General features: G+C 44.7%; 1 protein-coding gene across 1 annotated transcript; it reads right to left on the bottom strand.

Moving 5' to 3' along the window:
- Positions 1–4,849: 4,849 nt before the first annotated feature.
- Positions 4,850–21,170, bottom strand: UBE2Z (ubiquitin conjugating enzyme E2 Z). Its single transcript, XM_033169485.1, has 7 exons — positions 20,803–21,170; positions 14,156–14,228; positions 12,820–13,007; positions 8,747–8,858; positions 8,045–8,157; positions 7,204–7,294; positions 4,850–5,317 (listed from the first exon to the last, which is right to left on the bottom strand). Exons 1-7 carry the CDS (start codon positions 21,144–21,146, stop codon positions 5,147–5,149), a joined length of 1,092 nt encoding a protein of 363 aa, XP_033025376.1. The 5' UTR covers positions 21,147–21,170; the 3' UTR covers positions 4,850–5,146.
- Positions 21,171–22,477: the final 1,307 nt, after the last annotated feature.

The raw sequence follows: 22,477 nt of genomic DNA, 5'->3' as shown, positions 1-22,477 counted from the left end.
TGAGAAACCAGGTGGGCCAAGTCACCCAGGTGGGTTGCACTTCTGAGTGGCGATTTGAACATGGGCCTCCAGCACTCCTAACCACTGTACCCGGTGCTTTTCTTAAAAGGGGAAAAAAGTGCCGGTACTCACCATCAAGTTGTTACAGTATGTTCCACACTTTTAACCAGTGCTTTTCTTCTAGGGGGGAAAAAGGTGCCGGTGCTGTGGGTGGCACTGTGGTCTAAACCAGAGCCTCTTGGGCTTGCCGATCAGAAGGTCGGCAGTTCAAATCCCTGCGACGGAGTGAGTTCCCGTTGCTCTGTCCCAGCTCCTGCCAACCTAGCAATTTGAAAGCACGCCAGTGCAAGTAAATAGGTACCGCTGCGGCGGGAAGGTAAACAGCATTTCCGTGAGCTCTGGTTTCCGTCACAGTGTCCCGTTGCGCCAGAAGCGGTTTATTCATGCTGGCCACATGACCCAGAAAGCTGTCTGTGGACAAACGCCGGCTCCCTCGGCCTGAAGGCGAGATGAGCGGCGCAACCCCATAGTCGCCTTTGACTGGACTTAACTGTGTGGGGGTCCTTTAACTTTACTTTTACCTTGCCCTTGAGCACCCCCAGAAAAAGCACTGACTGTACCACATGGGTTTTTGTATGACTTGCAACAAATGGTTAATGTTCTTCAGCCTTTAGGGTGGGAAACATCCTCCCCAGCACTGGAGTTTGCTTACAAGTGAATAAGCAGGTTTAAGAATTATGTCAGGCAGGAAAGGGGGAGTTGGCATGGGGTGCTTGCGTAGGAAATGAGCAAGAGAGGAAGTACCGTACTTTTCCGTGTATTAGACGAGTTTTTTATCCCAGAAAAGTAAGTTTAAAACTGGGGTGCCATCTTACACATGGTCAGTGCATATTGGTGACGTGGGCTGGGTGTCTATTTACCGTACTTTTGCCTTGGCAATCTGGTGTACGATTTGGTGCTTCTGACAGTGAGGGAACAGCTGGTGGGTGGCTTGATGTTGGGAAAGATGGAGGGCACAAGGAGAAGGGGACGACAGAGGATGAGATGGTTGGACAGTGTTCTCGAAACTACCAACATGGGTTTGACCAAACTGCGGGAGGCAGTGGAAGACAGGAGAGCCTGGCGTGTTCTGGTCCATGGGGTCACGAAGAGTCGGACACGACTGAACGACTAAACAACAGCAGCACATGCTTGGCAGCGCAGCTCAGGCGGGTGAGCAACTGGGGGCAATCCTCTGCAAAAAAAACCTTGACAACTCTGGGCAATCTCCCCCCATTTTCTTAAGTTTGAGTCCCCAAAAATATCTATGGGGGCGTGGTATACACAGAAAAATACGGTAAGTGAAGCGAGGCTTGTGTCCCAAAGAATGTGATGACGCTTCTGGGAATGAGGTACTTGATGAACGTTTAATATTTTTAGTTATGGAGTGTGTCAATCTAGATTGTAGATTGTAAAGTGCTCATCCAAAGCCAGGAGTGGGGGACCTCAGGGCCAGGGCCCAACTGTGGCCCTCTGTCCAGTCCTTGGGACTTTCTCTAGGTCTAGGTCGTACGCCCTCCTTGTGCCTCTTGTGTCATTGAACTGCAATGATATTTCCTGCTTGCCTCAGTGGAGAAAGCAGTGTTCGAAATTAGCCAGACGCATTTTGCACCAGAGTATTGGCCACTTGCGGCCGAAAGAAGATGCCCGGGCGCCAGGATGACTCCTGACATCTCCACCACCTGGAGGTGCATGCCTGGGGATCATTCAATTTGGACTTTTTTAACACACTTACTACCTCGTCCTGTAGAATTCTATGTTATATTTCATCGCACCATCAGAATGAATTTCAGGAACCAAAATGCTTTTTCTGTGCAGCCTGTGCAGGGGCAATCAGCAATGTTATAGTAATATATATAGTTAATTGGTGTGCTTGTCTTCACTTACCCCCCCCCCCGTCCTGCTCACAATTGTGAAGACTATTCCTACATTACAAATGGTCCGTTTCTGCCTTAAGGGGAAAAAAAGGCAGGAATAGGCCAATACATATGTGGACTGTCGCTGAATCAAGTGACTCTTCTTCTTGTAAGTTCTTCATCTAGTTCAAGATTATCACCTGAACTAGCCTTCGGGTATAGGGTGTGTGTGTGTAAATCAAACCCAGTCAGCCCATCATTTGCAAAAGATGACTTTAGAACCGTCTTGCCCCAAAATGACAACTAGACATTCTGTTTTGGTGACTGCAACCTTGGTTTAAGGAGCCATTTGGCCCCTGGCTCATATATCTGAGTTTCTAACACTGGGAGAAAGGTGTGTGCATAAACCTTTGCTTTATTCTGTAGGAAGTACAGCAATCATTGCTTCACACACACCCCCTTTGCCACTGGTCCCACCAACCAATGGCACGTGTGGGACCTGGAAGTTTCACCAAAAGGGAATACAGTACATCCCTGATACAAGCTGCTTATGAAAACAAGACCCCCTTTGGGGGCATTCCCTGTTCTTTTACCAATTCAGGACAAAAAAGAAACTCGGATCCTGCCAAAACAAACTTTATTGCACCAAAAAAAAAAAAAAAAAATATGTACAATTGTATATAAACAAGGATTCCTTATTTTTCTTAAGACCCTTGTGCATTCGAGTGTGTTTAGCTTGTTAGGCCTAAAAGTCTGTCACTAAACATTTTGTCTAGATCAGTCATCTAGGATTGTCACTTTTGAAATGGAAAACATTCAGAAAACAGATGACTATGGGCAGCTAGAAAAACATATTTCTTTTTTGTTTTGTTTTGTTTTCTTACATCCACATGCGAGCCGTGTGAAAAAGAAATAACCACATAAGGCATTTTCATGTTTTCTTTTCGTTTTGTCTTAAAAGAAATGTAATGCAATGGTTCAACAGCCAACATGCATCTGGAACTAAGGTCTCTTGAAGTAACAGGTGCTCTGATTCAGTAACACCTCTGGTCCTGGTGACTATAGACTGGGGGAAAGCCAAACTTACACAATTGGCAGAGTTCGGAGAATACAAGTCCTACCTAGGTCCTACTGATTTCTGTGAGACTTAAAACGTTAACTGTGCACTCAAGTCCCTTTGATTTCAATGGAGGTTCAGCACGACTGATTTTTGTTTTGCTGGATTGCACCCAATGAGATTAACACAAACATGATAAGATTGCCTTCGTCCTCATGAGGTGCCCCCTCTACAAGGCATCTAAATGCAAACTCGCATTAAAAAGCTTTTGATTCCACCGGCTATTCGTAACCCTTGGGAGATTCTTTTCTCCTTGCGGGTGGGAGAGAAACAGAGAAAATGGCATTCCACTCCAAAAAGCAGGTATGGGGGGGGGTTAATTTTAGTTTTAAGCAGCAGCACATCGTACTCTACACGGGAGAGGCAGCAGTAGCTGCAAGACTGGTGGTGTGCTTGCAGATAAAACCATGCCTATAATCATACGAGCTTCCTTTCAGGGGCCAGTTAGGAAGGTTACCCCGCATGATTCCTTCAGCTGGGATTGGACCTACTGAGTGCAATGCTTCCTACTGGCCTGGCCACTGTTAACATCTGCTCACCTCCCCCTGCCAAGTTTTTGATCTGGATGTGCATCTGTAGGGTCAGGAGCAGTCCCCTCCCCCCACAATTTTTTTTTTTAAAAAAAAGACTTAAAAGGGTCTCTAAAATAAGAAGGGGGGGAGCAAGTGAAAGGTGCTCACAAGGCTTCCGAGCCTTTCTACGTAGAAACCAGCTTGAACTTTCAAAAGTAAAAAATAAAATAAAATACTCTGCCAGCTGGGAGGATGGCCAGACATTATCCCACAATTCGATCCTCAAAAGGCATGTGCTTCTCAAGTGTATAGCACGACAAAGTGATTTGGAGAGAAGGGAGCTACGGCAGATTTTTACACATCTGCCATTTACTTCTGTTTCAATAGAGGTTCCTGACAAAAAAAACGAGAGCTAGTCCTTCGACAGATCTCAACAGCTGGCTTTCTGCCCTGGCCTACTTGTCCAACTTGGACTGATGCTTATTGCTGTCCTTCCATTAGTTTGTATGCTCTTCTACATCACTGAACTCCTAACTATGCCCCCAAAAGCTGCAGGTCTGAGTCTGCTATTGCACTGCCAAAGCTTAAGATTAGCATTGCTTTTCTCTCTCTTGGTGCTGCGTTAATTTATATTTGCTGTCTCTCTCTCTCTTGAAACACAATCAATGGCTGCATAGAATCACTCGTCTTCCCTAAATTCTAATACTGCACCTTCCAAATAAAAATTATATGCCACTTGCAGGAAATAAACTGCCAGAATGATGACTCCTTCCAAGGATCACAAAAAAATAAAAAATAAAAAACACTGGCCGTGAAACCTGCTCAACTTCACCTTTTGAAGGCCGCTGGCTGGGTTGCTCACAAGGCTGACGCGTTAACAATTTAGGATCTCTCCCAGTTTGTCTCGTCCTTCTTTCCTGCCTGGATTCCAAATTTGGGGAGGGGTTTTTTAAAAGGAGCTCTAGAGTTGAGTAAAGCTTTGGAAACTGCTTTTCCGTTGCCGTCGTTTTGAATCGCCGCAAAGCCCAGTTCTGGCCAAAGTTCCTCCTCTTTGGTCTGTCTAGGACAGGCAACACCAACCCAACTGGGGAACTGAAACGGAGCGAATATGAAAACAGGGCTTGGTTATTTAAATGGCCAAAGGTGCTTTTTCAGACTTGGTAGAGCTGGGAGTCCATCCCGTTGTGTGGTGGGGGAGGGCAACGCTGGGAGGGAGGTGCTGAGGGTGTATGCGGCATATTGAAACAGACAGCAGGGCGAAGAGGCAAGCTCTACCTCCTGCTCTTTTAGAATCATGGGGAGGACAGAAACAAACCCGCCACGGGTTCTTCCAGAATGCCTTTATGCCATTTTTGCTCATGGGTCTGCAGCGGAGAAAGAGCCACTTTCAAAAGACAGCTTGTCAGAAGCCCGGTTCAGTCTTAGCATCAAATCCTCGTTTGTTTTAAACAGCGTGTACCAGAGCACTGGAGGAGGCAATGAAGGGGTGCTGCTCAGCCCAGGTTCTCCCCGCTCTAGAACCGGACGGGTTCTTGGGTCTCTCCGGGGTTCCTCCGCAGTGCCTGGAGTCAGAAGATCCCACCTCTACGTCTTGGGTTCCCAAGCGATCAGGTGGGAGGCACCTAAGCCTTAATGCTCCCTTGAGTGTCTGTCTCTGTCTCAGAGGAGCTGCTTTCTGAGTCTATGTCTGGGTTCTCCTGCTGGTGTTTCTCCTGCACTTTCAGGCGGATTCCTTGCAAACGCAGCAGAAGGGACTGGTAGTCAAAGTGCCCTCGCTTCTCGCCGAAGGGATCCTGCGAGAGGAGAGGAGATGGGATGAAAACACCTCTTTTTTAAAAATGCTTTATTGGTTGAAAACTGTATAACAGAAATAATCAGTAGATGTTAAAGACAAGATAAAAAACAATTATTCTTTTCTTCATTGATACTTGTTTTGTACATCGTATTGTAATTAAGTTTAACATGACCTCCGATCTTCCCATTATGTTCCCAGATTAAATTCCTTGATTATGCACTTATCTTTATTTCCCCCGTTATTTAACTTACTTTAAATTTCGTAAACTTATCCTATTTGCACCCAGAAGTCAATCGAAACCTGCCAACGGATTAATATTTTGACAATGTTCTTTTACAAAAATTCTATATGTATGCCCCACTCTGAATTTTTTTTCCATCTGTAACATCTCGTAGCTTTGCCGATAGTCTTGCTAATTCAGCGTGCTCTCAATTTATTTTGCCAGTCTAATTTGGATGGGGTGTCCTCTCCCTTCCAACCTTTTGCGATTAAAATTCTGGCAGCAACTGTAGCATACTTAAAGACTCCCCTGAGCTTTTTTGGAATTTTGTTGCCCTTAATTCCTAGCAGAAATGATTCAGGCTTTTTAGGGAAAGAGCATTTAAACATTTTCTTAAGTTCGTTAAACTGTCTGATCAGGATGAAAACAACTTGCAGCAAGATCTGCCAGGGTTTCTTTGCACATGGACTGGAAACAAGGTGACCAAGGCCTTCTGTAACCAGTTCAAGTCATAGACACTTGACAAGATCAATATTATTCTAAGCAGCGAGTATTTTTTAACAACCCCGAAGCCACAAGAGGAACAGGGGAACTACTGCTGGATCAGACTGGAAACCCAAGTCTAGCAAATCAGATTGCAACATGTGCTTCAGTTGAGAAAAATGAAGTTCTGTTAAGGGAAAATAGCTTTCTATTATATTGAAATCTATTTATAACCTAAGAACCCAAGAGGAACCTGCTGAATTAGGCCAAAGGCCCATCTAGTCCAGCATCCTGTTCTCACAGTAGCCAACCAGATGCCTGTGAGAAATTTGCAAGCAGGACCCGGGCACAAGAGCCCTCTCCCCTCCTGTAGTTTCCAGGAACTAGCATTCAGAAGCATCTATGCCTGACTGTGGAAGCAGAGCACAGCCATCAGGGCTAGCAGCCACAGAAGCTCACTTCCCAGATTAGAGAATGTAGCATCTTTCAACCCCACCCCTTTGCTGGATGCTCTTTTTCCAATAGCCAGGATCTAGTCAAGTCTCCTACCTCTCATCCCCTCGTTCCAACATCCTGCTCACGTTAATATGTAAAAGGTAAAGGAACCCCGGGCGGTTAAATCCAGTCAAAGGCGACTATGGGGTTGTGGCGCTCATCTCGCCTTTCAGGCCGAGGGAGCCGGCGTTTGTCCACAGACAGCTTTCCAGGTCATGTGGCCAGCATGACTAAACCGCTCCTGGCGCAACGGGACACCGTGATGGAAACCAGAGCGCATGGAAACGCCGTTTACCTTCCTGCCGCAGCGACGCCTATTTATCTACTTGCACTAGCGTGCTTTCGAACTGCTAGGTTGGCAGGAGCTGGGACAGAGCAATGGGAGCTCGAACCAAGCGGCTCAGTGGTTTAGACCCCAGCGCTACCCGCGTCCCACAATATACTTCCAGCTAGTTCCTGGTGCTTCAGAAATGCCAGCAATTGGTCATTTCCCCTAATTTGTCCCCCATACCTCAGGTTTTCAATTTGCCCTTTGGAAAAACCCTCAGCTGAGCAAACAAGCCAACTTCTCAAGAGGGGAAGGAAATGTGACAATCCAAATTGTTTGTTTGTTTATTTATTTATTTTTTAAAAAAACAGAGGCTGCCCTCAGGAGTGGCCAGTCATAGACATTATCTGATCCTTACCTGCATCGTCTGTCCTTGGAGGTGAAGCCGCTCTTTGCATACCCCCTCGTAGAAATCATAATACTCCATGAAGGACTTTTCCATGACACCCCTAGCAAGCAAAACGAACCGTAAGGCTGCAGAGCAAGGATGTGACAGGTGGTTTATAACAAAAGGGCTACTGCCATAGTTTGTGCTTCTGAAAATTAGTTTGTCATGTGCACGTTTTTCCCCACAGCGCAATGCACTTTGGTTCCCTCCCTCATGCATGACCTGCTGACCAAAATATTATAAAAAAAAACAACAACCTTAAGTGGCGGACAGCAGGGAGAGATTCTATGAAGCCATGAATACAGTTGTACCTTGGTTGTCAAACACCTTGTGACTCGAATGTTTTGGCTCCCGAACGCCGCAAACCCGGAAGTGGGTGTTCCAGTTTGCAAAGGTTCTTTGGAACCTGAACGCCAGACGCAGCATCCGCAGCTTCCGATTGAGTGCAGGAAGCTCCTGCAGCCAATCAGAAGCTGCACCTTGGTTTTCGAAAGTCGAATGGACTTCCGGAACAGATTCTGTTCGAGAACCCAGGTACGACAGTACTGCAATTTGCACTGCTTGCATAAATATCCTCAGCAAAAGGTCTGAATTAACAAGACACATATTGGTAATCTGGAATAGAATGCGGACAATGATCATGCAGCTGCAGGAATGAATGAATGATGGTGCTTGATTGCTGAGTCATGGGTTTCACGCTGGCAAACAGTTTTTCTAAGTGTGGGGGGGAAAGGCTGACTAAGGGGTACTGCCCTCTCTCCCTCTCCATCCTAAAAGCCTGAAACCCATGAATTGAGACTCCCAAACATACCGTAAAGGCTCTGGACAAGGGCATTTCCCTTCTAGCATGTCACACACAGCAACCCTGATAGTCTCATGCCGAATACACTCGTTGTAATTTTTACTGTCTCCCGGATGTCTTTCCTGCAAGAGATTGGTGGCCAAAAACAAAATTCAGCTTTTACGAAGTTCAAGACACACGGCCCACAACTTTGGTCTTCTCAAGAGTGGGGGTGGGGGAGAGAAGAGAGAGACTGAGAATGCCTCCAATTAGTATTGCTGATATTACCCATTGGAAATACTGGCCAGTCGCTGATAAAAGTGGATTGACAATCCTATTTCAAACCAGAGCTATGTTCCATGAAAGATCCCAGGGAGGTTCCATGCATGGTCTTGTACTGCAGACAAGCTGCGAATACGTGTATACAGACTGCAGCATATGGAATTATCCAGGGCTGCTCCAGGCATTCTTCCTTTCCACTCTGTCCCAATGCAGTCAGCTGTTTTAACACAACAGGTAAGCAGGCCCACCCGCAGCAACATGCTGAACCTCTGAATTGGGAATGTCTTCTTATAAGGATGTATGGGTTGGAGATCAAACCTCAACGGGTCTTATTGCTCTGCCAACATTCCCATTTCTAAGAGAGCAGTTTGTTACAGGATAACCACTTCCCTGTCCCTGTAACAAAGAGCTCCGTAAAGTGGGCACTAATCCACGATTCAGGCTACTTACCTGCTCAAAGCCAGGCTCGTTGTGATAAGGGTTCTCAGTCATCAGGGACTGTATAGATATAAGGACCGAGGAAATGCTCTGTGCAGGACTCCAGGCTGGACCAGTCCACGTACTGCCAGACAGCAAGAAACAGGAGTTTATTTTCACACAGCCAAACAAACACAATTCTGTAAAGTGAAGTGAATGATGTGTGGCTTTCAATGTACTTCGATTTGTCTGTCTGTCTGTGTGTATGTGTGTGTAGGTAGGTAGGTAGTAAAAAAAGAACAGTTTCCAGGCCTCAGGGTGGTGAATTTTTTTTTAAAGACATAATGGCAAGAAACACTAAACAAGCAAAGATAGAAAAGCCCAAAAGTGTGACACACGTAGCAGATAAATTGTATAGTTATAAATGAAATTGCAGGCAGGATTTGAGATAAAAGCAGCAGCGGAAAAACAGCAAAATAATTGTAACACGAGAAATTTTTTTGTAATAGATAAAAAGATGTAATGCAGTAGGGAAAAAAAAGTTTGAGTATAAACACTGTGGAGGCGAGGGTAGGAAGTCATTTTACGAAACAATGTACTCCCTGGTTACCTCCAGTTGCGGACGGGATCTGTTCCGGAGGTCCGGTCGAATCCCGAGGTTTCCGCAACCTGAGGACTGCTTCTGCACATGCGCGCGGGGGCAAAACCCAGTAAAATACTTTTGGGTTTGCCGCGCACACATCCCAAAGTTTATGTAACCAGGGAGTTACGTCAATGGAGCTTCGACTGTATTTGTTTTGAAGGTAGTTGTGAAAATGTTTGTGTACACACACACGTTATGAAGATGGATAATTACTGTTTTGTGATAAAACCATTCTAAACTTCTATGCATCTTTCCAGCATACAATCTGAATAGAAGGCTGTTTGCATTCAGTCTTACACAAGAGTTGCACACAAAGTCTGGCAGTGAGGGGAGAATTTAGCTTCCTAAGTACCATGTTCCTTTTTTGTTTAAATGTCTAGTTCTTATCTAATGTACTGGAATTCTGAAACCTTGGGAGCTGGCTGATTAGGGGAGCAAGGGGGACACGGGGGCAGGATTCCCAGTGGCCAGGGCTCAAGGCGTCAATACCCCACACATCTCCTTGGCAAGTCTCCATAATTAGGAGAAACAGAATAAATCATGGGAACCAAGCAAATGCGTGCAAACATCCGTGATAAACAAGTCAGAAATTCCATTGTTCCTTGGCATCGTCGTCTTCTTTCAGAGCACCAGCTACACACTGTGTCTACACACCTCAGTTCCTAGAAGTTGTGTGAAATATCTGAGGAATTTTATTTGGAGCATTCCCACTGTCCAGAGATAAAGGGCAAAAAGCTCAACTATGAAAATAGGAAATAAAAATCTAGAAACACAAAACAGCATAATGAAGTTGCATAGCACACTGTCCCTGCCCCTTGCTGTTGCAACCTTTCTCAGGGTGCTGGTCGGCAAGAGGGTCTTCCTGATTTTTCCCACATAACATGTAAATGGTGCTTGCTTGGGTCCCCAAATCCAATTAGACCCTATTTTCATGTATTTTAATCCCTGTTGGAAGCTGCCCAGAGATGGACGGGGTACAAATAAATTTTATTATTATTATTATTATTATTATTATTATTATTATTATTATTATTATTATTATTTTCCAAATCCATATATATGCTAAAAAGCACTTGTGGCTAACAGAAAAAGTGTAGTAAGTAAATGTGGTTTAAAACACCCAAGGCCATGCCTGAGCATTAGTGAACCTACAAAGAATGCCTTAACTGCAGGGTGGATAAAAATCAATGGGTTTTTTTAAAAAATAAATTTTTTAAATCAGATTTTTAAAATTTAAACAGGATTTTTTTAATTTAAACCAGATTTTTTTTATTTAAATTGAATTTTTTTTAAAATTTAAATCAGATTTTTAAAATAAAATGCTTTTGGAGGAAAAATCTTTCTAAAGATAGTTTTCTATTTAAATTACATTATAGTTCAAAGGCTATTCATCAGGAAATAAGGATTTGTTTAGGTTTTTCATGTGCGCTAAAACTCAGTCTAAGTTTTTTTTAATAAAAAAAATTGGTTTAACCACATGGTTAGTTAACAAACATGGATACATAAGCTATAATGTTATTGTTTTAGTTAAATAAATTGCTAAAATTGTTATTAAGGAAATTATTATTTTTCTCCTTCCAATAAAGTACGGCAGAAAAGTTGTCCAAATATAAACAGTTAACTTATTAAACCTCACAATAATTCCATAATTATCTATGTATTTCTAATAGTATAACCAAATCAGTAATTTTTTATATAACTGTAAAAAAACTACTCTGAAAATTTATTATTCTGCCCCCACGATGCATGACACAAGTAAGGGACCTTTCAACCTCCTGCCGTTGTGAACAGAAATAGGTAGAAGGACACAAGCGACTGAGCAGAGTATAAAATCTGCAACTATGGCCGCTTCCTGTCTTACTCTGGTTTGAAGAGCTCTCGATTGAGGGCTGGAAATGAAGACCACACAGGATCAGCAGGAAAAAGCAGCGCCCCAAACTTTCAAGAGAATGCTTTGTGGTTTCTGAAAATGTAATGCCATCTGAAACCAGTCTCTACCCCCCCCCCACCCCAAAACCACGCAAATAAAAAAGGAAAACTAAATACTGCCGATAGCTGAGCCAAATGAAGAGCAGCTCTGGATATTACAGGAAGCACTGTCAACCACATCCATGACCTCCTCGCGCATCTGGCTGATGGCAGAGGCTCCTTGCAATGTTCAGAGATGCTCAAATGCTCTGTGCCAGGGGTAGGCAACCTAAGGCCCGTGGGCCGGATGTGGCCCAATCGCCTTCTCAATCCGGCCTGCGGACGGTCCAGGAATCAGCGTGTTTTTACATGAGTAGAATGTGTCCTTTTATTTAAAATGCATTTCTGGGTTATTTGTGGGGGCTGCCTGGTTTTTTTACATGAGTAGAATGTGTGCTTTTATTTAAAATGCATCTCTGGGTTATTTGTGGGGCATAGGAATTCTTTCATTCCCCCCCCCCCCCAAAATAAAATATAGTTTGGCCCACCACATGGTCTGAGGGACGGTGGACTGGCCCATGGCTGGAAAAGGTTGCTGACCCCTGCTCTATGCCATCTGAAGACAGCCAGAGGCAGCTTGTGGGATAGATCCAACCTGCAGTTGGCCTCACCTCATGGTTCTCTTGTGCCCTTCTAGTACCTAGACAGAGCCATGCTGTGGGTAGTAGTAGTAGTAGTAGTAGTAGTAATTTATTACATAATAATAATAATAATAATAATAATAATAATAATAATAATAATAATTTATTACTTCCCCAGCCACTCTGGGTGGCTTCCAACAGGATATTAAAAACACAATAAAAGATCAAACATTAAAAACTTCCCTAAACAGGGCTGCCTTCAGATATCTTCTAAAAGTCAGATAGTTGTTTATTTCCTTGACATCTGGTGGGAGGGCGTTCCACAGGGCGGGTGCCACTACCGAGAAGGCCCTCTGCCTGGACAAGCACGTGTCCCAGTGGTGCCCTGCCTTGGCGATGATGATAGGAATTTAATAATTCTAAGCCTCACATTTCAAGAAGAAATACCAGTGTGGTTCACAAAAAAATAATAAAAGACAACAGCAAAACAAGAAGAATGAAGCTAACTGTAAAAATACGAACTACTCATAGCAGAACAACCGCATTGAAACATCCATAATGAAAAGATATATGAATAAGGAAGCCCATTTCAAACAGCGTAACAGTTTAAAAAAATAAAATCAGGAGATCCAAGTTAGGAAGAGCAGGGAAATACTTGTCTAAACAGGTGTGACTTCAAAAGCTGGCAGAGTGGCAATACCTTTGGGGCCTCTCATATTGTAGCAAGGGGAGCGTTCCACCACACGGGTGCTACCAGTGAAAAAGCCTGCCCCTCTGGTTCCTGCAAGATGATAATCATCAACCTACCTGGCTCTGAACAGAAACAGAAATACACACACACGTTTCATCGACATGATAATTGCATGCAGAAGTGTGGACCTCCCCGAAGCAGCTCAGGCTGCTCGGCTCCTTACCCTAGAATACTGAGGCAGACCTTCCCATTGCGGTAGAAGTTAGGGTTAAACCTCACTGTGTTATTCCCTGTTGTCATCAGTTTGACCCGCGGCGGATGGATGGGATAATCTGGAGGACAGCGAAACAGGAACAAGAAGAAACCCCCTTCGTAAGGCGTGTCAAAGGGGCCTGTGATCAACGCATGAATCTGCAAGAGAAAAGCCCAGCTCGCGCAAAAACTTCCAACTGGGTGCAACGTCGGCAGAGCCTGCGCGGGACGCAAGCCGGCCGCTAAGAGAGTTGGGGGGGAGGGGGGAAGAGAAGAGAGATTCTCTACAAAGCATTAGGGAAAACTCACTGCCCTCTGAGGTTCAAGAATCCTGGGTTCAAGTATCAAGCTTAGTTCACACATGTAGCAGTTGAGGAGGCCCAAATTATTTCTGGAGCACGCCACTTCTTCACGCTGCAGGTGGAGGACTGCTAAAGCAACTGGTTTTGTGGTTTTGCCCAACAAGGACAGGCACCCGTTCAACAGCAGCAGCGCCCAGTGGTTCTTTTCAGAGCAAGGGGTGAGGAGGATGAGTCTGAGCACCATCAGGAGGAAGGGGGAGAAATGTTCCTACTTACCTTTTGCATGGACGCGCCCCCCCCCCAAAAGAACCCCAGTCACGACAAGGGCAACAACAGAGACAACTCCTGGGCTTTGAACCCACAAAACAGCTTCCTACCCACTTGGCCATAGCAGCAGACAAGGAACACAAGGCCCAGTCTCAGGCGTAAATGGGTTTTCTTTTCATGGGGGAGCTTTCAAACATGATTTCCCCACCTGTGGTCTGGAGTGATAAAAAACTGTTCCAAGATGTATACAGCATCATCTGTATGAACGAGGCCTTATCTGACCTTCAACTAAATGGCTACCTTAACCCAAGGTGGTCAAACTTCAGGCATGGGAGATCTACTAAAAAAAAAAAAAAGAACAGATCCCTGAGATATACCAAGAGGATGGCAGTGAAATATTGTGACTCAGGGGCAGACCCACTTAAAATTCAGAAACAGAGCCGGAGATTGCTCCTTTCTCCCTTCTGAAAAGGTACCCAAACCCTTCATTCTAACACATTTCTCAGGGTGAACAGAACATGAATTGAAAAGATTTGCCTAATTATGAAGATGCTTTGAGCAAACTTCACTTTGGCTAATTTCTCCTGTGGCAATCGCTCTGCTACCCTTTCCCACAGGCTGCTGCCATAAATGAAATTTCAAGCCATAGTAACTTCAGTATGCCAACCCTCCTAAAAACATCAGGAAACCCCTTCAGGCAGGACACACTACAGAGGAAGGCATTCAGATACCACCTACCTTGGTCATATCATGGGGGTCAGGCACTACAAACATTCCAGGAGGGGGTTCCTTGTAGATAGACATGATATCTCTGGGAAACAAAAATAATAATAATATGTATTAATCAGTCAAGTGTTTGTCTAGAGCAGCGTTTCTCAAACTTGGGTCCCCTGCTGTTGTTGGACTACAACTCCCATCATCCCTGATCACTGGCCCTGCTAGCTAGGAATGATGGGAGTTGTAGTCCAACAACAGCTGGGGACCTCAAACAGTGTTTGAGAAACACTGCTGGAGCTTCCAGCTTTGCACCCCAATCCCCAAATCCTGTTGCTGAATTCTTGAGGAACAGCCCTGCTTTTAAAGAGAGAGAGAGGGGGGGGGGAACCTAAGTTTCTAGTCCTCATGACTTCAGGCAGGTAGTCAATCTTAAAAGACTCCTGAAAACAAATATAAAGATCTGAACTATAAGGGACTCTCCATAAAGTTGTGTTGTGCTTTTCATAGACCTCCTGACTCCCTTTCACCCCTTTGTCCCATTTTAATCCATATTTGTTTCCTCCTATGTCACAACTTATTACCTTCCAAATGCACGGCACATTTTATGGGCAGCTCCAAATCGAGCACATATCACAATACAGCCCATCAAAGGAAAGGAAGAGAAAAGGGAAAGCCCAGGATTTTGAAACATTGTGAATATCACAGCTTAGGCTGTGACACCAGAAGAGGGAGGGAGGGGCAATTCAATCAGAAGAGACACATTTTCATCACCCACTCCAGCCTACAAGAAACTGCTTCCTCAAACTCTGTCATGGGAAAAAGAAAGTACACCCCCTTTGAATTATGTGATTTTACATATCAGGACAAAATAGCAGTCATTTGTTCCTTAGCAGGTCTTAAAATTAGGTAAATGCAAACTCAGATGAACAACACCACATGTCATATTACACTGTGTCATGATTTATTTAACAGAAATAAAGCTAAGATGGAGAAATCATGTGTGAAAAACTAAGTACAGTGGTACCTTGGTTTACGAACTTAATCTGTTCCAGAAGTCCGTTCTTAAACCGAAACCGTTCTTAAACCAAGGCGCACTTTCCCTAATGAGGCCTCCCGCTACCAGTGCCCTTCCACCGTTCGGATTCTGTTTAGACCGAGGTAAAGTTTGCAAACCGGGACACTACTTCCGTTTTTGCAGAGTTTGTAAACCGAATAGTTCATAAACCGGGTTGTTCTTAAACCAAGGTACCACTGTATACCATTACAGCTTCCATAGGAATTAAGAGGCTAAGTAGCAGACGGGGGCACTAATCAAATGTCCTTGCTTAATTGATCATCAGCAAGTGTGCCCACCTTTATAAAAGACAAAATTTTAGCAGTTTGCTGGCCTGGAGCATTCAGGTCTGTTTTAACACAATGCCAAGGAGGAAAGATGACACAATGCTCTTAGAGAAGCAAGTGCTGCTGCCCATTTCCAACCAATTTTAAGTCCATCATTCTACAGTTGGAAAGATTATTCAAAAGTGGAAAGCAGGGTGGATTTGATTTAAATCACTAGTCAGTAAGGCTTGATTTCAATCACAGTTTTCTACATAAAGACTAATTCTTGCTGGTATAACTTTAATATGCAAGTAGATGAAGATTTTTAGAATAACAACTTTTAATATTAGTTTTTTTTAATCCCCAGTTTAATAGGTTAATCATTTATATTTGGACAACTTTTCTGTTGTACTTAGGATGGAGAAAAATAATCATTACCTTAATAATAACAATTTAAATAGATTTATTAGATCCATTCCAATCCAAACAATCAGAAAAATATTGTTTCTATTCTGTTCACTGAACTTCTTGAAACTTAACACTGAAGGGGTTGATTCAGTATTCATAGGTTTGTAGAACAATAGGATTAAGGTCTTTTTCTCAACTCTGTTCATGTTATAACATTTTTGCTGTGAAGAAGAGGCATGTGATCTCTGCTGAGTCAAATTCAGTTTTGAGAACTGCAAAAGTAAACCAAGCATCTGTGATAATATCTTGTAGGCAGAGAAACTGCCCAATAATCTTACAAAAACCTCTGGAAGAGCATAAATGACATTGTGAATGGATTAATGGAATTTATTTACCAAAAAATTAAACATATACAGCCTTATTCTACATAATTAAAAAACTAATCTTTATTTCATGATTGAATAATCTTTGGATGGTAATATATTTTCCCCAAAAATCATTTTATTTAAAAAAATCCAATTTAAATCAAAAAAATCCAATTTAAATTAAAAAATCCAATTTAAATTTTTTAAAATCCTTTTTTTTGTTTTTTTAAAAAAATCATTGATTTTTATCCACCCTGGTGGAAAACATTCGAGACAGTTGCCAATCTTCTCAGGAGTGGACATCCCAGCAAATTCACGCCTAGGTGAGACTGTGCAAGGCTTAGAGAAATCACAAAAAACCCAAGAGTTACATCTCAGGCCCAACAGACTTCAGTTAGCATGTTAAATGTTAATGTTCAATACAGTACAATTAGAAAAAGACTGAACAAGTATGGTTTGTTTGGAAGGGTTGCCAGGAGAAAGCCTCGTCTCTCTAAAAAAGAACATGGTAGCATGGCTTTGGTTTGCAAAGTTGCATCTGAACAAACGACAAGACTTCTGGAACAATGTCCTTTGGACAGATGAGACCAAAGTGGAGATGTTTGGCCATAATGCACAGTGCCACACACTTGGCAAAAACCAAACACAGCATATCAGCAGAAGCACCTCATTATCAACTGTCAAGCACGGTGGTGGAGGGGTGATGATTTGGGCTTGTTTTGCAGCCACAAGACCTGGGAATCTTGCAGTCACTGAGTCGACAGAAAACTCCTCTGTACACTAAAATATTCTACAGTCAAATGTGTTGCCATCTGCCCAACAGCTGAAGCTTGGATGAAACTGGGTCATGCAACAGGACAAGGATCCCAAGCACACCAGCAAATCTACAACAGAATAGCTGAAAAAGATCAGAATCAATGTGTTGCAATAGCGCAGTTCAAATCCAGACCTCAACCCGATTGAAATGCTGTGCGGGACGTTAAGAGAGCTGTGCATAAACAAATGCCAACAAATGAATGGGCCAAAATTTCTCCCCAACAATGTGAGAGACAGATAAAGTCCTACAGGAAGCAATTGCTTCACATTATTGCCACTAAAGGTGGTTCTACAAGCTATTGAATCATAAGGTAAATTTAGTTTTTCACACATGGCTTTTGCATTTTGGCTTTATGTCTGTTAAATAAATCATGACATAGTGTAATATGCCATGTGCCGCTGTTCATCTGAGGTTGTATTTACCTAATTTTAAGACCTGCTAAAGAAACAGATGATTATTATGTCTTCATATGTAAAAACACAGAATTCAAAGAGGATACACTTTCTTTTCCCCCGTGACTGTACACCAGGGGTAGGCAAACTAAGGCCCATGGGCCGGATGTGGCCCAATCTCCTTCTCAATCCTGCCCGTGTTTTTCCATGAGTAGAATGTGTGCTTTTATTTCAAATGCATCTCTGGGTTATTTGTGGGGCATTGGAATTCGTTCTTATTTTTTTCCCCAAAATATACTCCGGCCCACCACATGGTCTGAGGGACGATGGACTGGCCCACGACTGAAAAAGGCTGCTGACCCCTGCTGTACACTCACAACAGAAAATGTTCTTGGTTTGAACACTGCTTAACAAGAACGCACCTACATAAAAAGTCAGAGGTTGTGGACTCAAAGTTAGCTGGGCGGTGGCGGGGGGGGGGGGAGACACACTTCATTCTTCTCACTGAACAATAGACAGTTGTTAAAGGGCAGGCAGGGTGAACTGGCATCTCCTGCTGTACATATAAATTGTGCCAACAGCACATGATTAACAACTGCAGCCCTCAGCCCATAACACAAACACCTGTTTTGGCACACAACAAACAGCACAATCCGTGGAGGAAAAAGAAGGGAGGCGTCCTAACACACTTCTGGGAAACGAGGCTGCTACAAGTTCACTTTCGTTTTAGTTTGCCACCGACAATAAGGCTTTTGTTTCTGGGATTAAACGTGGAACTGGCGTAACTACTCCTGAAGTGGTTGCGTTCAGCTCTAGGAACAAACCCAAACTGTCCCTCCCTCCACCCGCAGTTATTTCCCGGCTTTAAAGCAAGCCTGGGAAGCCTCCTTGTATCAGGGCACCCGAAACATCTGCCGAGCAACACTTGCTTGATAGTGTACCCAAGATCTAGATCTCCAGAATCTGCTAGGCAGGCCTCACCTAGTTGTGCTGACTGGAGATGGCAACGATTCAACACAGAGTCTTGTTTGCGCAAAGGAGATATTGTTGACTGCAATGGAGGACTTCCCTTCCCCTTGCAGTTCCTCACGTTATCCAAGAGCGTTAGCCGAGGGGACGCTAAAAGAATTCTTATTGCTAGTGCCACCGTATTCTGGCCTTCTCATTCTCCTCTATACCCAGAAGGGATCTTCTGGGCAGATGGAACAACCTCTCATAACAACATGTTAAAGCATTAATTAACAGCACACTAAGTACTGAACAAATGTAACCCAGGTCACAGAGAAGTTAATTTCAAGGCCTGCATTCAAATTCCACGCCTGCCAAGGACACAGTTTATGTCCTTGGGCCATAACAGCAATTCCACAGCAGCTATATGGGAATGGCAACCGCCTACCTCTCAGGGCTGTTGCAAGAAACAGGAAACACAAAGGTGGAAAGCATTCAGGAAATTAATTGCTGCTTCTACGGACGTATTTTTGTGCTGCTAATAGCAGCCTTTGCCAAAGAGCTTACTGTCCATGGGTGCATAGTGGGAATTACTTAGCATGTGCAGCAGCTGTGAAAAAGGCAAATTCCATATCACAATTCGCTAGGAAAGGGATCCAAAATAAAACTGCCTGCATCAGGCATTTTGACAAACCTAGGGTACAACAATTGTATTTGGCTGGGTACAGTTCTGCTTAACACCCCTCAAAAAGAGAGTTGGGAAAGGTAAAGGAAAGGGCAACTCAAATAATCAAGGAATTACAATATTTGGGACTTGTTAGTTTAACGAGGATGCGCAAACGTTTTTCAAAGAGGGACGGATTGGATGAAGTGAACACGCGTGAGGTCCAAAGTTGTTGAGCGTTTTTTAAGGATTGAAGTTGTTGAGTGGTCACCAATTTGGAGTGCTTTAAAAGAGGAAAAAGAGGATAAGACAAATTCATGGCTGACAAGGGTATTAATGGCTCCTAGTTATGATGGCTGCAATACCTCCAGTAGCAGCACAGCTCAAAATACTAGCTGCTGGGGCTTACGAGGGGGAGAATGCTATTGAAACAGAACCCTGAAGAGACCTCTGATCTGATTTAGCAGGGCTACCGCATTTTTTCCTTGCACAATTTTTATATGTTTCAACTGTCCCATTGCCTTTAACCCTAGGCCTAGGGAAAGCCTTTACAGCACTGTGGGCTAAAGGAACATTTTTAATCATGTTATTGATTATGACTACAAAACCAGTATTTTTTATCATATTGTTGATTATGAATGCAAACCTAAACTTGTGACCAAGTCCTAAATAAAATGAGTATGTACTGCAATGCACTGTTAATTGTGCAGCACAATGGGAGATACTGGGACGTCTCTCATTCCCCAAATTTATATGGTTAGCAGCAGGAGAGAGGCTGATCTCTGCACTGGGAGAAGGAGCTGTAGATGCTAGAAAGAAGTCAGCCTAAATAAAACTTCACACCTTTCCATCACATGTAAACCAAGCAAGCCAATTTCAGGAAAGGAGAAAACCAAAGCCAAAAGTTTGGGCTCTTAAGCAACAATTCCAAATAATTCTAATTCCAAAGAAGTTTCTAAAAATGAGTTGTCTCATCCTTGGATGCTACACACTAGCATGGCATATATTTAAAATGAGGTTCTAAATATGTTATATGCAGATTGTAATCTGATAACAGAACAAGGAAGTTGAGTTTGGGGAGGAAACAATCTAGGATATCCTCCTTACAGGGATGCTGGAGCATAAGGTTATACATCATCTTCAGGGCTGTGAAAGCCACTGTTGATCCTAAATCTACCTAGGCTGTTGTAATCGGGAGTTTATACCCCCAAGCTCTTGCTTAACCGATGCACAACACCACTCCCTTTAAGAGCTACAAGGCATATGGAAATGCAACAGGCGCAACTCCCCTCCACTACTGCACCTGCATACCGGACACGTCGCACCAGTTGTCCCACCATACACCCCCCCCCCGTTGTTGGACTACAACTCCTATCACCTCTAACCACCGGCCATGCTGGCTGGGGCCGATAGAAGTTAAAACATCCAGAGGGCCTCCGGTCCCCCACCCTCGCTTATGGGGAATTCCTTGCAGACGCTGAATCGCTGCCAAGAAAGTAGAGCAATTAATCTTTTCTGGGCGAGTTGATGGAGAAAGAAAACTCTCCCTGCCCCATTCCGCTCTCAGAAGTATGCACGGGCAGGATGAGATGCCCGGAGGATCAACGCGCGTACTACGCACTCTGCACACGCTCAGGAACACTACCCCCTTGGCCCCTTCCTAAACCACCCACACCTTCCGGGCCAGAAATCTGGAAAGCGGGAGGTTCCGGCATTTGCCTCCTCCCTCGTCCGGGGAGCGGAAAGTCCCTCACCGTTTGATGCGGAGCAGGCAAGCAGGGCTCGGCCTCTCGCCGTCCCAGTCGCCGCTGGTGGTGGGGTCCCAGAAGGCCGAGTGCGAGAGGAGCACCCCGGCCGCGGCGGCCGCAGCGGCCGAGCTGGGGATCCCGGGGACCGAGGCCCCGCCAGACCCGACTCCCGTACCCGCTCCGGATGCGGCCCCGGCCGACCCGAGCCCCGCCACCGCCCAGAGCTCGGCCGGCAGGAACACCCCGGGCCCGCCGCCGCCCGCTCCAGCTCCTGGCCCTGCGCTCGCCGGCGGCGCCGCCAACACCGCGGCCGCAGCCGCCTCCTCGGCAGCCGGACTCTCCGCCATCATCGCCAACAGCCCCGGCTACGCTTCCGGGACCTCCGACGCCAACGACAGGGGCGGGCAGAGCGGACCTCCAAGCGCCGCCCACCGTCGACGGCGCCGCACGGCGGCCACAGAGTGCGGGAGTCCCAGAGCGCCCCGACGGGAAACAGAAACACCCGTAAACCAAAGACGTAGCATATCGAAAAGCCCCCACTTCCGGCGCCGATGAGAATCTTCCCTATGCATGACATTCGAAAACTCGAATAAGGAACGATTCGATGCCGCCTTTTGGATTTAAAGTCTTAGGTGTCTATTTTCTATCTATCTATCTATATCTATTTATTATTACAATTTGTATGTCGCCCCTATACCCGCAGATCTCAGGGCGGTTACATATTTCAGAAATCTCCAGGGCTTCAAGAGCTGCACAGCAGGCAGCAATTCAACAGGTACAGCCTCATGGGCCTCCATGGTGAGGGCTGTTGTCGCTGGATTTCTGTCTCTCGTATAGCTTTTCAGACGCACCGGAGCCCTGCCCTCGTCCAACACGCGCTGCTTGCTTTCTACTCCGGGGGTGATGGTGTTCAAGGGTGGGATGTTTTCAAATCTCCATCAATCTCCTCTCTCGGCTGTTGATTACTACAGCAGCCATTCCACGAGGCTGCATGAGAGGGTGAGAGATGGGATTTCCCCCCATCTGTTATGCTCACAGACCATGCTGCTCCCCCTTGAAATCTTTCCATTACAGTACAGCTGCTCTCTCGCAAAGTAACTAAGAGATAGTGCTCGACTTTGCTCCCCCCCCCCCCCGCTTTTAGATTGTAAGCAGAGACTGTCTTATCGCTGACAACTTTCAGTCTTTAATTGGGGGAGGGGGGCTGGAAATTGCGATAAAGAAAGAACTGCAATACAAGGGATATTTAGCTCGTAACCCTTTACCACTGAGGTGCTGGGCAGAAATTCAGCAGGCAAATGTTTTCATCACTGAATTGCCATCTGTTGAATTTCAGCCGGGCACGAGGCTTTTAGGTTGCAGTTCTACCTACATTTACTTGCGGGTAAGCCCCCGTTGAACTCAATACTGTACATCCATGCATAAGATTACGCTGTTAAAAGCGCAAGGTCCTCTCCAGGGGAATAAATCCCATCCTTGTGGTATAGCTTCTTTTGCACAGACTTCGGATGGACTGGGCATGGTTAATCCAAAGCACTGTAGCAAAAGCGGGAGGCAAAGCCCACTTTATCGGCCATTTTTCATTAATTCATGCGGGCCTCCCAAACTCTAGGATCTAGGAGAAACATTGGAAAATCCGCTTTCAAGGGGTGGGGAACAACAAAGCTCTAAGCCCCGCCCC

Source organism: Lacerta agilis, chromosome 14, assembly GCF_009819535.1.
Source record: "Lacerta agilis isolate rLacAgi1 chromosome 14, rLacAgi1.pri, whole genome shotgun sequence".
Taxonomy (NCBI): Eukaryota; Metazoa; Chordata; class Lepidosauria; order Squamata; family Lacertidae; genus Lacerta; species Lacerta agilis.
This window is presented reverse-complemented; position numbering and strand designations above follow the sequence as displayed.